The following is a 12,299-nucleotide window of genomic DNA, read 5'->3' on the forward strand; positions in this document are numbered from 1 at the left end:
GCCCGCCCTATTTCCATATCAGAAGGAAGTGTGCTCTTTAGTGATCTAGAGTTTAAGCGGAGAGTTACTCACGTGACCGAGATCTCACATGACGTAGGCGCTCACGTGACCATTCGCTTACGTGAGCAGAAGTAGTTCGGTCGTCGTCTACCGTCTCGCTATAACCGTTTGAGGGCAGGAGGAACATCGTCCGGCATCGTTAGAGGTTGGTGTGTGGGTGGGAACTGGGGACCCGGGGGTGGTGATGATAAAGACCAAAGCGGGGGTCCGCAGGCCGCCTTCTCTTTTTTCGCTCCTCGCTTTCTCTTCCCCCGCCCCCCATTCCCCCATCTCAGTGCCGGGAAGCCGCCTTTGCTGCGCCTGGTGGGGAAATGGTGGACGTTCGTGACTGTGTGTGGTTTTTGTATATCTTTCTGTCTGGGCGGGTCTCAGGGGAGTCCTTAAGAGAAACCTGACGGAGAAAAACGTTTGAAAACTACATCCGTAGATTAGAAAAAAAAAACCCATATTGAGATTAGTGGTCTGAGCGCTCGTCCATCCTTTCAGGCATTTAGTCTCTGCTGCCTGATTGTAGGGAGAGGCACCAAGTCAGTTTTATATGTAAAATCACATCTAGGTAACGCTATGTGCCTAACAGAGGAGCCCAATAAATGTTTTTACTGAGTTGAGTATTTAAATAACGTTTTGGGGTTTTTTTTGCTTATAACAATTTACTTGGTCAATTTTGAACATTCGAAAAATAACAATATAAGTTTGGTTTTTTTACTATAAGTTTTTAAAAAATACTTGTAATTCATTACCCAGAGTTAACTACTCCGTACTTGGTGTATAAAAAGTATGTGCATAAGACACATACAAATACACAAATTCTTAACTCACAAATGGAATCCTGGTTCCTACTTCAGGCAATGGAGTATTAGTGATCTTCCCGGGTGATAGAGTAATGAATTAGAACTTTCCTGCCACTACAGAGGGGATCTTAAGGCCTAGAGTGCGGCAGAGACATTAAATGGGGCGAGTGTTCCAAGAGCTAAAACAGGCCAAAAATTAGTCGTAAAAATCTATCGCTCAAATCTAAAGATGGTTTATATGATGACTGTTAACCACCGCAGATGCGGTGTGCAAGGCATATAATGGGCAATTAGTGTTGGTTGAATTGAATCCTCTAGTTTTATGGCAGTTAGTACACTTTGTACTTTTCTAGAAGCCCAGTGTTCCCAGACCATGTCTGATAAGCCACCCACGTACCAAATCAGAAACTTTTTATAAAATTTGCTATACCAAACTCCAGAAAAGCAAACATTTTGCTGAATTAAAATACTCTAGAAAATTAAGAATGCACCAAAAATTTTAAAAATGAAATAGAAAAAGCCATAAACCTACTACTCAGAAATCAGTTAACATTTGACACATTTCCCATGCATATATTTTTCCTAACATTGCTTTTTAAATTACAATGATTTAAAAAAATTAAACCTATGTAGTAGTATATAGGATATGGGATATGAAGTGGAAATCTACTCCACTCTCCCTACCCTCCAATTCTTTCCTCAAAAAACAAGTTTGTATTCTATGCTTCCAGATTTTCTTCTATGCATTTGCAAACATATATACATGCATGCTTATATTTTAAAATAAGGAGGATCATACTATACATATTTTTTCATTTAATATATTTTGGAAATCTTAGGCCAGGGCAGATCTTTTTTAAAAGCTTCATAGCATCCACTTTAAGGATAACGTATACTTTATTCAGATGTCCCCCTATTGATGGAGAGTTAGGTTTCTAATTTTCTGCAATTATTAACAGTGCTGCAGTGAACATTTGTGAGTATTTCAGTTGACCAGGCTCTGGAAGGAGTTCTAGCAGGGTTGAAGAATATATGTTTTTTACATAGTTGAGATTATAAAGTAGCTGTGATCTTGGGTCACTTAAGATTATAGCAAAGTAATTTCTCATGTAATTAAATATTTTTACAATTTTTAAAAATTGTGTAATATTCTGTCTTTCTTAATAAAATACCTTTCAGTGCATATATAGCTCCATAAATCTTTGTCTGAATTTCAGATCATCGCCTATGGCACATTACCTAGAGTGGATTTACTATACCAAAAGACATGATACGTATTTCCAAATTGCTTTCCAGAAATATTGTACCAACTTTCACTCATCTGGGTGTGTGTTAGTTCGTGAACCCTGAATATCAGCATCGGTTTATCCTCACTGGTTAATTTTCACTATCTTGATTGGTAAAAAGTGGCAATTCTGGTTTTAAGGTGCATTTCTGGTGATTGATGGAGTTTGAACATTTCCTAGACTCCTCTCCTGTATCCTCATATCTCTATTCTGCTATATTTTAATCTGTTACTAAGTTCCACAGAGTCCACTGCTTTGAATACATAGATCACGTCTTCCGTTTTTTAAATTGCTGCTGACTTAGGTCAGGGGTGGGGAACCTTTTTTTCTGCCAAGGAGCATTTGGATATTTATAACATCATTCATGGACCATACAAAATTATCAGCTTAAACATTAGCCTTCTTCTGTATTTGGCGAAACATGTAATTAATTCACCCCTAATGCCTTGGCAAGGCCAGACCAAATGATTTCGTTCCTTGTACGGCCTGCCAGATGTTTCCCACCCCAGCCTTAGGTGAATCTTAACATATCTCTAGGAGATCAGGGTTCTAACGGATCTTGCTAGTGTCACTTCAACCCCCTCTGAGTGCTACACTGTTTTCAGGGAGATCTATCTGGAAGGGGTCTGAAGATGTCACTTCCCTCCCCTCACTCCTATCCCTTCACTCCCCTTCCCCTAACTCCTATCTCCTCACTCCCTTCTCCCCTCACTCTGCTTCCTTTATTCCCCTTGTTAAAGGCCCTTAAGATTTGTCAAATAAGGCCTTTGGGACCTAATCTCTATCTTGCCAGCCTTATCTCCTGCCTTGCCTCTTCCTATTTTATGCTCTATCATAATTTTTTAAAATAGGTTTATGGATCCCTGAAACAGTTAGTCTGTTTCATTTAACTGTTCTGTGCCAACTGATAGAATTGACCAACCACGCCCTGCTTTAATACCTTTTCACCCTGCACAGAATTCTGTCATAGCAGAGATAATATGTTTATTTGCCCTTTTGTTTTTAGTAAAGGCATATAGTACCCCTGTAGGACCATAAGTCCTTTTTGGGCTTATTGATCCTTGTATGCCAGAGCCAAGTACTGGACCTGGCAACTGAAAAATGTAAAACAAATGTGTGAATTCCCCATAATGTCTTTTTTCCATTTATCTCTTAGACCTTAATATTTTCCTGATTTTGTTAATTTGTGTGAGTTCTTTATATAAGGGTATTAATGCATTTGTTGCCGTTATCTTCTCAAGTGTATTGGTTGTCTTTTAATTCTGTTTAATCTTACTTTTGATGTAATGAAGTTTTTCATTTTTATGTAATCATATATAGCCATTTTTTAATTTGCTGACATCTTCCACTGATTTTGTTGATGTTAATTTTTTACTCCTTTTTCTTTTGACTACGATGTTAATATATGGTCAATGTAGGTATCTTAGAACATACAGAATTTCCAAAGAAAACATTTCTTGAAACAAAAAGCTCCCATAATTCTATCATCTAGAAATAACCAGCATTAATGATACCTAACACATAATAGGTATCAGGTGTCAAAAAAATTGTTGAATGAATTAGAAATTTGGTGCAGTCCTTTTATTTATGTGAATGTCTTACCAAAAAAGCTACCAGTGTACTTGAATTTTGTATTCATTGTTTTTTTTCTCTTACTGTATTGTGAACATTTTTCCATGATAATAGTCTTCTAATTTTTTTCAGCTACACTGAAATTGCATTGATCCGAGCTTGCCACCAAGAGCCTAACAGTCACCATGATGCTGAGCACGGAAGGCAGAGAAGGTTTCGTGGTGAAGGTCAGAGGCCTACCCTGGTCCTGCTCTGCTGATGAAGTGATGCGCTTCTTCTCTGATTGCAAAATCCAAAATGGCACATCAGGTATTCGTTTCATCTACACCAGAGAAGGCAGACCAAGTGGTGAAGCATTTGTCGAACTTGAATCTGAAGATGAAGTGAAATTGGCTTTGAAGAAGGACAGAGAAACCATGGGACACAGATATGTTGAAGTATTCAAGTCCAACAGTGTTGAAATGGACTGGGTGTTGAAGCATACAGGTCCAAATAGCCCTGATACTGCCAATGATGGCTTCGTCCGCCTTAGAGGACTCCCATTTGGCTGTAGCAAGGAGGAGATTGTTCAGTTTTTTTCAGGGTTGGAAATTGTGCCAAATGGGATGACACTGCCTGTGGACTTTCAAGGGCGGAGCACAGGGGAGGCCTTTGTGCAATTTGCTTCACAAGAGATAGCTGAAAAGGCCTTAAAGAAGCACAAGGAAAGAATAGGCCACAGGTACATTGAAATCTTTAAGAGTAGCCGAGCTGAAGTCCGAACCCATTATGACCCCCCTCGAAAGCTCATGGCTATGCAGCGACCTGGTCCCTATGATAGGCCAGGGACTGGCAGAGGTTATAATAGCATTGGCAGAGGGGCTGGGTTTGAAAGGATGAGGCGGGGTGCCTATGGTGGAGGGTATGGAGGCTATGATGATTATGGTGGCTATAATGATGGGTATGGCTTTGGGTCTGATAGATTTGGAAGAGACCTCAATTACTGTTTTTCAGGAATGTCTGATCATAGATACGGAGATGGTGGGTCCAGTTTCCAGAGCACCACAGGGCACTGTGTACACATGAGGGGATTACCTTACAGAGCCACTGAGAATGATATTTACAATTTTTTCTCACCTCTTAACCCCATGAGAGTACACATTGAAATTGGACCCGATGGCAGAGTTACTGGTGAGGCAGATGTTGAATTTGCTACTCATGAAGATGCTGTGGCAGCTATGGCAAAAGACAAGGCTAATATGCAACACAGATATGTGGAGCTCTTCTTGAATTCTACTGCAGGAACAAGTGGGGGCGCTTATGATCACAGCTATGTAGAACTCTTTTTGAATTCTACAGCAGGGGCAAGTAGCGGTGCTTATGGTAGCCAAATGATGGGAGGGATGGGCTTATCCAACCAGTCAAGTTATGGGGGTCCTGCTAGCCAGCAGCTGAGTGGTGGTTACGGAGGTGGTTATGGTGGTCAGAGCAGTATGAGTGGATATGACCAAGTTCTGCAGGAAAACTCAAGTGACTATCAGTCAAACCTTGCATAGGTAGAGAAGGAGCATTAAACAGCTACTACAGAAATGAAAGCTGTGCATTTATGGGATTGAATAGAATGGGAGGGCTGTCTAGCATATCCAATATGGTTAATGGGAAATAGATTCTGATTACTCTAGGTCAACTTTTCTTTCTCTTTCTTTCTCTTTTTTTTTTAAGAAAACAAAGGTTATGTTTAATACTTTTGCATTACAGGCTTGTGATTTATGCTTACTGTAAAATGGGAGTCAGAATTGTTTTCAAGCTCAGTAATTTTGAACACTGAAATATTCAGTATTGACCATAACTGTTAAAACAATTTTCATCTTTCCTCAAGTTAGTTTATGTTGTAGGAGTGTACCTAAGCAGTAAGCATATTTAGGTTAAAGCAATTCTCTTATGTTAAATGTTGCTCTTATACCACAAGACATTGAAAACTTTGGATGTGTGTTGAGAAACATGCTTTTCTGTAAAACTCAAATATAGGAGCTCTGTCTATAATTCAAAGTGAAAACATTTGGCATGTTTGTTAATTCTAGCTTTTTGGTTTACTATCCTATAAGGCACGTGAGTGTACACTTATTTTTATTAAGATCTGGGACAATTTTGAGATGTAATACCAATTGATACTTTAGGAGTTGGGTCATGTCATTTGTATAAAATTCTGAAGCTTTGATTTAAATCTTTCCTGTATTGTGATTTCCATTAGACATATTGTACTAAGTGAAACTTGTTAAATAAATCTTCCTTTTAAAAACTGGAAAAATAATCTTGTGCAGCTTGATTTTTATTATGTTCTGTTATATGAGCCTTTTACACAGTCCTCTACTGTTGAAGTTTAAGTTATTTTTAATTTTTAAAATTATTATAAACATACATTAGCATCTTCATACATTCTTGCATATATCATTAATTATTTCCAAGATATATTCCTAAAAGTGCTGAATCAAAGGTACACACATTTTAGAAGCTTTTATTGGAGAGATTGTGTTTCCCTTAGGAATGTTTTTATTTTACCATCATAGCCTTCTCCATGATGCACATTATTTTTGATCTTGGCCAGTTAGTTGAAAAATGGTATCCCATTGCTATTTTAATTTGTATTTCTTTGATTAATATTCAAGTGGAGCAACTTTCTGTTTCTTAACTTATTATCAACATGTCCATAGGACTACTGGGCTACTCCAGAGACTAGTTGATTCAAGACAGCATCCTCCAAAATCCAAAGAAGAAAAAGCAAATAATCCTCTTTATTTAACCATAAATAAGATTTAAGGCACTTTTGTATGTTTTGATAAAGTTGGCCTGTGTTACAGAAGTAATTCAGTCTCCTCCGTAACTTAAGAGTCTCTAAACACCCTTTAAGGTTTTTCAGAGCATTTAAACCTTGTTTTAAACCAGTGGTTCTCAAACTCAAGCATGCACCAGAATCTTTTGTTGGACTTGTCAAATCATTGATTACTGGACCCCACTCCTAGAGTTTCTGAAATTATGTAGTTCTAGGGTAGTGCTTGAGAAACTGCTAATGCTGCAGGTTTTGTGACCCATGACAGCTCTCTACAAGGTTTATCTGAACCCTAAAGCAGCAACTTGAAGCAGTTTCCTTCACAATCCCTGATTGCCTTCCCTTTTTCCTGTAAAAAGTAGTTTAAACTTACCTATTAAAGTACACTTTGCATATGCTTATTAACAACACTTGTGATATCTGGTTATTTCCAATTTCTGCCCACATCATAAATTTCTCGCCATTAACAATTACACCTTTTGATGATCTAAAGGCCTGGATGCCCTCAGGTCAGTACAAGCTGTACCTGAACGTCTACATATCTCTTTGTAGATCTGACCAGACTGGAAATGGATTGTTATCCTTGGTATATTTAGAGCTTGGGACACAGAGAAACACTCGGAGAGGGAAAGTAAATATCAAGTTGGTATTGTCTAACTACTTAAGGACATATTTTATTGAGCACCATTCCTAGAAAATCATTCATACTGAGTATACAGTTGGAGGTGATTTGAGATTCTTTGATGACTTCTAATTGTGTCAGCTGAAGAAAGCAAGAAATCCATTTTGACTCATGCCATAATGAGGCAATCATTACTTTCACCTCCTAAGCCAGTGATTCTCAACGTTGGCTGCACATTAGAATCACCTGGGAATCTTTTTTAAAATCCTGATTTCTGGGCCTCATCCTCCGGAAATTCTGTTTCTTTGTTACGGGGTGGGGCCACAACATTAGTAACAAAGAAACAATTTCCGGAGGATGAGGTCCAGAAATCAGGATTTTAAAAAGATTCCCAGGTGATTCTAATGTGCAGCCAAGGTTGAGAACCACTGTACTAAGCCCTTCAGGAAGCCTTTCTCAGAGGGTTCACAAGTAGGTGTTTTTGCTTTCCAGGCTTCTCAGTTAATTTTCCAGAACATTCTCTAAATGTGAGCAAAGATTCTCCAGTTAGCCACTAGATGTCGCCAATTCTCAGGAAATGATTGAGTCCAGAGAGTTAAGGTGTTTGCTTCCTCAGCTGGATAAGAAAACACAGAAGGTGCTGGGCTGGGTGAAAAAGGATTAGGCAAAAACAAACAACAACAACAAAACAACCTCATAGCACAGATAACAGTATGGTGATGACCAGAAGAAAAGAGGAGTGGGGAATGGTAGAAGAGGGCATATGGAAAGGATAAATGGTGATGGAAAGAGACTTGATTTGGGGTGGTGAACACACAATATACAGTTGATGTATCATAGAATTGTATGCCTGAAACATATTTTATTAACCAACTAGAGGCCCGATGCACAAAATTCGTGCAAGGGGCTTGGCCCTCGCAGCTGTGGCTTCATCTGGAAGGTCATTTGGATGTTCGGTCTAATTAGCATATTAGCTTCTCATTATATAGCATGTCACCCAAATAAACTAAAAAAGAGAAAGAGAAAGGCTTAGGGAAATGGTCAAAACAGAGACTCTGGAAGATCAGCAGTCAGCACTAGAGGTGTGGAAAGGGACAGTAGTTCCTTTCAGAGTAACAACACAGATAGGCATCCAAACACATAAACACATACCACACACACACCCCCCATCTCTAGTTCTCTTAATCTAACACTCTAACACTACCCAGGAGAGCTTGCTTGAATGTAAAGTAGGCAGCACACCCATACTCACCAACCACCAACTCAAGGGATTCATTTTATACTGCCCCCAGGAGCTACTTGGTAGTAACAATCTTAAAGTGTGCAGCTACAACTATCATGGTCTAAACTTGCAGTGGTTCTCAACCTGTGGGTCGAGACCATCGGAAAACACATATAGCATATCAGATATTTACATTACGATTCATAACAGTAGCAAAATTACAGTTATGAAGTAGCAATGAAAATAATTTTATGGTTGGGGGTCACCACAACATGAGGAACTGTGTTAAAGGGTCTCGGCATTAGGAAGGTTGAGAACCACTGGAAGGGATCGCCACTGATGGCTTATGCCAATGGTTCTCAGTGTGAGCTTCCTGGGCCAGCAGCATCAACATAACTTGGGAACTTGTTAGAAATGCAAAGTCTTGGGCCCCATTCCAGACTGACTGAACCAAAAACTTAGGGATGGGGCCCAACAATCTGTGTTTCAACAAGTCCTCCAGGTGATTTTGATGCTCGGAACCACTGGTTTCTGCATGGATTTTGTTATTCATCCATTTACTTATTCCTGCATTCATTCACCCAACCGTAAAGGAGGTCACTAAGCTAGTCATCATCCTATCTGTAAGCATGGCACATTTTCTGTACCCCATTCCCAGCAAATTAATGTGAAATGCATTGCAAAATTCCTTTACAAATCAAGGGAGAATTCCTAAGCTGCCAGCAAAAAGGAATATTACTCCAATATGGGCCCAGAGGTCTATTGCAAAAGAATCGCTGATGGAATGAAACCTGAGTTGTTCAATAAGTGCTTCCCAGGCCCAGGGCAGCCAAAACAGGTGAGAGAAGCCAGTTGGAATAGCTGGCCTGATAACCAGCTGGGAGAATCACAAGGGCCATTTTACAAACTGCTCCCACACTGACCAACATTAAGTCTTGTGAATGCAAAGTAGGCATATTTCAGAGGTCACCAGGTTAGCACTCCGGAGGGGAGGGGTCAGTTTGTGCCTGGAGCCTGTGTGTGGAAGCTCCTGCCCCCAGCAGTGTTCTGCACAGACAGATTCAAAGAACACACAAGCCACCAGCCACCAGCCCTCTGAAAAGAGAATGTTAGGCTTCTGAAAGAAGAGATAGGTACAGAGAGACAACACCTGAGAATCACTATCATTTATTCAGTAATTATTTTCTGGACTATTTACGTATTCCAACGCTCTGACCGACCTATATACTAATTAGGACATTTACCTGCAGATTGTGAGTACTCTTTTCCACTCTCCCTTTTTCTTACTCTCTCCCTCCCTCTTCCTGACCCCCTCGCCCCCCCTCCTCACTGGGCTTGTTTCTCATACACTGAAGGTCATTGTGCCATTTTGGGGGCAAAAATAGAATAGTGGAGACTAGCTATAGATATAAGAAATATTAATCATGTCCTGTTAACCATGACTGTTTTGTTCTGATTAAAATAAGCACATCGGAACCTGGCTGGGAGTTGTAGGACCCGGGACCTGGAAGTTAACCTGGAAATTTGGTCCATTCTCCTTATCAGAGACCTGCCTATCATCATAGAAAGATTAACAACCTTGTTGCTGAAACAGTGGAGGCACCAGCTCTTTGCAACCCCCCAGCCCGCATTGCCTGTAATCTGCAACCATTTTACTCATTATTATTCCTTTTGGATACCCATTCATATTCCTTTTGCTTACTTTCCCATGTTATCCTTGTCCTACCCAGTGATGGCGAACCTTTTGAGCTCGGCGTGTCAGCATTTGAAAAACCCTAACTTAACTCTGGTGCCGTGTCATATATAGAAATTTTTTGATATTTGCAACCATAGTAAAACAAAGACATATTTTTGATATTTATTTTATATATTTAAATGCCATTTAAGAAAGAAAAATCAACCAAAAAAATGAGCTCGTGTGTCACCTCTGACACGCGTGTCATAGGTTCCCCATCATGGTGACCTACACAATATAAGCAGCCGGCTTATGGTGGGGTATAGAGCAGATTTTTGTGGCTGACCTGCTGCTCTTCCATACTGCTGGCAGTATTGGGATAAATGCTCATGTATGATTCAACCCCGTCTCTGCTTAATTGGCTCAAGTAGTGACAGGCAGCACGGACCCATTGGTTGTGCAGTTTCACTATCTCCACTTTAGAGATGAGGAAACTGAGTCTCAGGGAGGGTGAGGATCAACCTTGTCTTTGGGAAAGAAGCAGATGCCGGAGGAAGGGAGAAGGGAAAGAGAAGAACGTGGCTTAGATCCGCATGGGACCTGTGTGGTGAGGGTGGCAATGACCAGAGGTGGGTCCATCATCTCTCTCGCTCCCAGCCTGCAGTCCCCTTTCCCTACTGATCCCACTGAGAGGAAGGGGAAAGGTCAGGTAAGTGGGCATCAGGAGGGCAGAGAGTTTGATAAGACTCATTCCTCTCTCTAGGCTTCCGCAGTCCAGAGCCCCTCAGTCTGCCCGCAACGCCCCTGTGTATTTCGTTTTAGGGAAGAGATGCGGAAGAGGCTGCCAGGGCAATGGCGGCTGGCCGCGTGGGCTAGTGCTGGTCGCTAGAGGGGGCGCGCGGTCAGCGCGGCAATGGCGGGCGATGGCGGGCGGGGAGTCGGTGTCGGAGTTCTGAGAGGGGAGAGTATCACTTTGTTGTTTCTTTTCTTTGTTGATTAAGGTCTTACATATGTGTTCTCATCCCCCTTTGTTAACCGCGGTTAGACCTGTTAACCCTGGTGCGTCCGAGAACCTCACCCACTCTCCCAGGACCCTCTCACTCTTTTCGGTTCAGTTGAGCGCCAGCAGCGGGAGGCCCAAAGCCAACCCGGGCTACACCTATCTAGAAGGGAAGAAAAGGGCCTGGAACCTCTCTGGTGCCCTCTCCGTGGGCTATCTCTGGCCGCCTCCCTCCGCCCCTCCTCCCCCCGAAGTTGTGCGATCGTGGCTCCCGTGGCTCCCGTGGCTCATGGACAGCGGGCTGGAGAGCAGGCAAGAGAGGGAGTCACTTTTTCCTGCGCACACAGCAGGCGCTCAGTACATGTTTATTTCCAGTGAATGTTGATTCAACTTTAATGGTTTGTGATTAATCCTTTTCCTTCTGTTCTCAAAACTCTCATTGCCTACTGGATCAAGGACAAACAGCTCCCCAAGTGTTATAGCACCATACTGAGAACTTAAAAAGTTCTGAAAACATGTGAGTTCTTTTGTTTGAATATTTCTCAACTTATATTTTTTTCTTTTGCATTTTTTTTTTCATTTGCAGCAAACCCCTAAAATGTTCTACCTCTTCCTTGAAACTTCCTTCCACTCCTCAGTTCATACTGATTTCTCTTTTCCTAAATCTTTTTGAGCAAATAATCAGACTGCGGTTATTACTTGGTGGTTCTAAAATTATTTCACATGTGGCAGTTTTTATTTTTGCTTGTCTGGCTAAGCTGCACCTTTAATCCTTATGCAAATATGAGGGTCTTCAAAAGTGCCGATGGGGTGGAACAGGGAGAGTAACTGCAACAGGGCATGAAGGTTCTTTTTATTTTTTATATTTATATTTTTGAAGGTTCTTTTTAAAAGATAATGAAAATGTCCTAAACTTAGATTGTAGTGATGGTTTGTACAACTCTATAAATTCACTAAAAACCATTGCCTTATACACTTAAAACAGGTGAACTTTATGAATATAAATTGCACCTTAAAGAAGCATTTACAAATGCCTATGGGGTAATAAGTAAAGAATACTGGAGATACGATATATTTTGTGAAGAGACTAGCAGGATAAATGGGAATACCGTGGCCTAAGGAAATGATAAAGACTCTCTCCTTGACCAAACTTTGGACCTCTTTTCAATTAGGCCTCTTCCTTTGGGCCCTGTCCCGAGGCCCTGCGGTCCACGTGTCCAGCCCAGCTTTAGCAATAATTTTTCCAAGTCATCTCATGTACTTGA

General features: G+C 40.8%; 1 protein-coding gene across 1 annotated transcript; it reads left to right on the plus strand.

The window, feature by feature from the left end:
* The first annotated feature begins 115 nt into the window (after window positions 1–115).
* On the plus strand, window positions 116–6,923 carry HNRNPH2 (heterogeneous nuclear ribonucleoprotein H2). The gene is made up of 2 exons (XM_081080895.1): window positions 116–205; window positions 3,842–6,923. Exon 2 carries the CDS (start codon window positions 3,895–3,897, stop codon window positions 5,242–5,244), a length of 1,350 nt encoding a protein of 449 aa, XP_080937021.1. The 5' UTR covers window positions 116–205; window positions 3,842–3,894; the 3' UTR covers window positions 5,245–6,923.
* The last annotated feature ends 5,376 nt before the right edge of the window (window positions 6,924–12,299 follow it).

This window comes from Myotis nattereri (genome assembly GCF_964212035.1).
Source record: "Myotis nattereri genome assembly, chromosome: X".
NCBI classification, from domain to species: Eukaryota; Metazoa; Chordata; class Mammalia; order Chiroptera; family Vespertilionidae; genus Myotis; species Myotis nattereri.

Coding starts and splice junctions, on each gene's coding strand:
- HNRNPH2 (XM_081080895.1), top strand. CDS start 3,895: ATGATGCTGAGCACGGAAGGCAGAGAAGGTTTCGTGGTGAAGGTCAGA.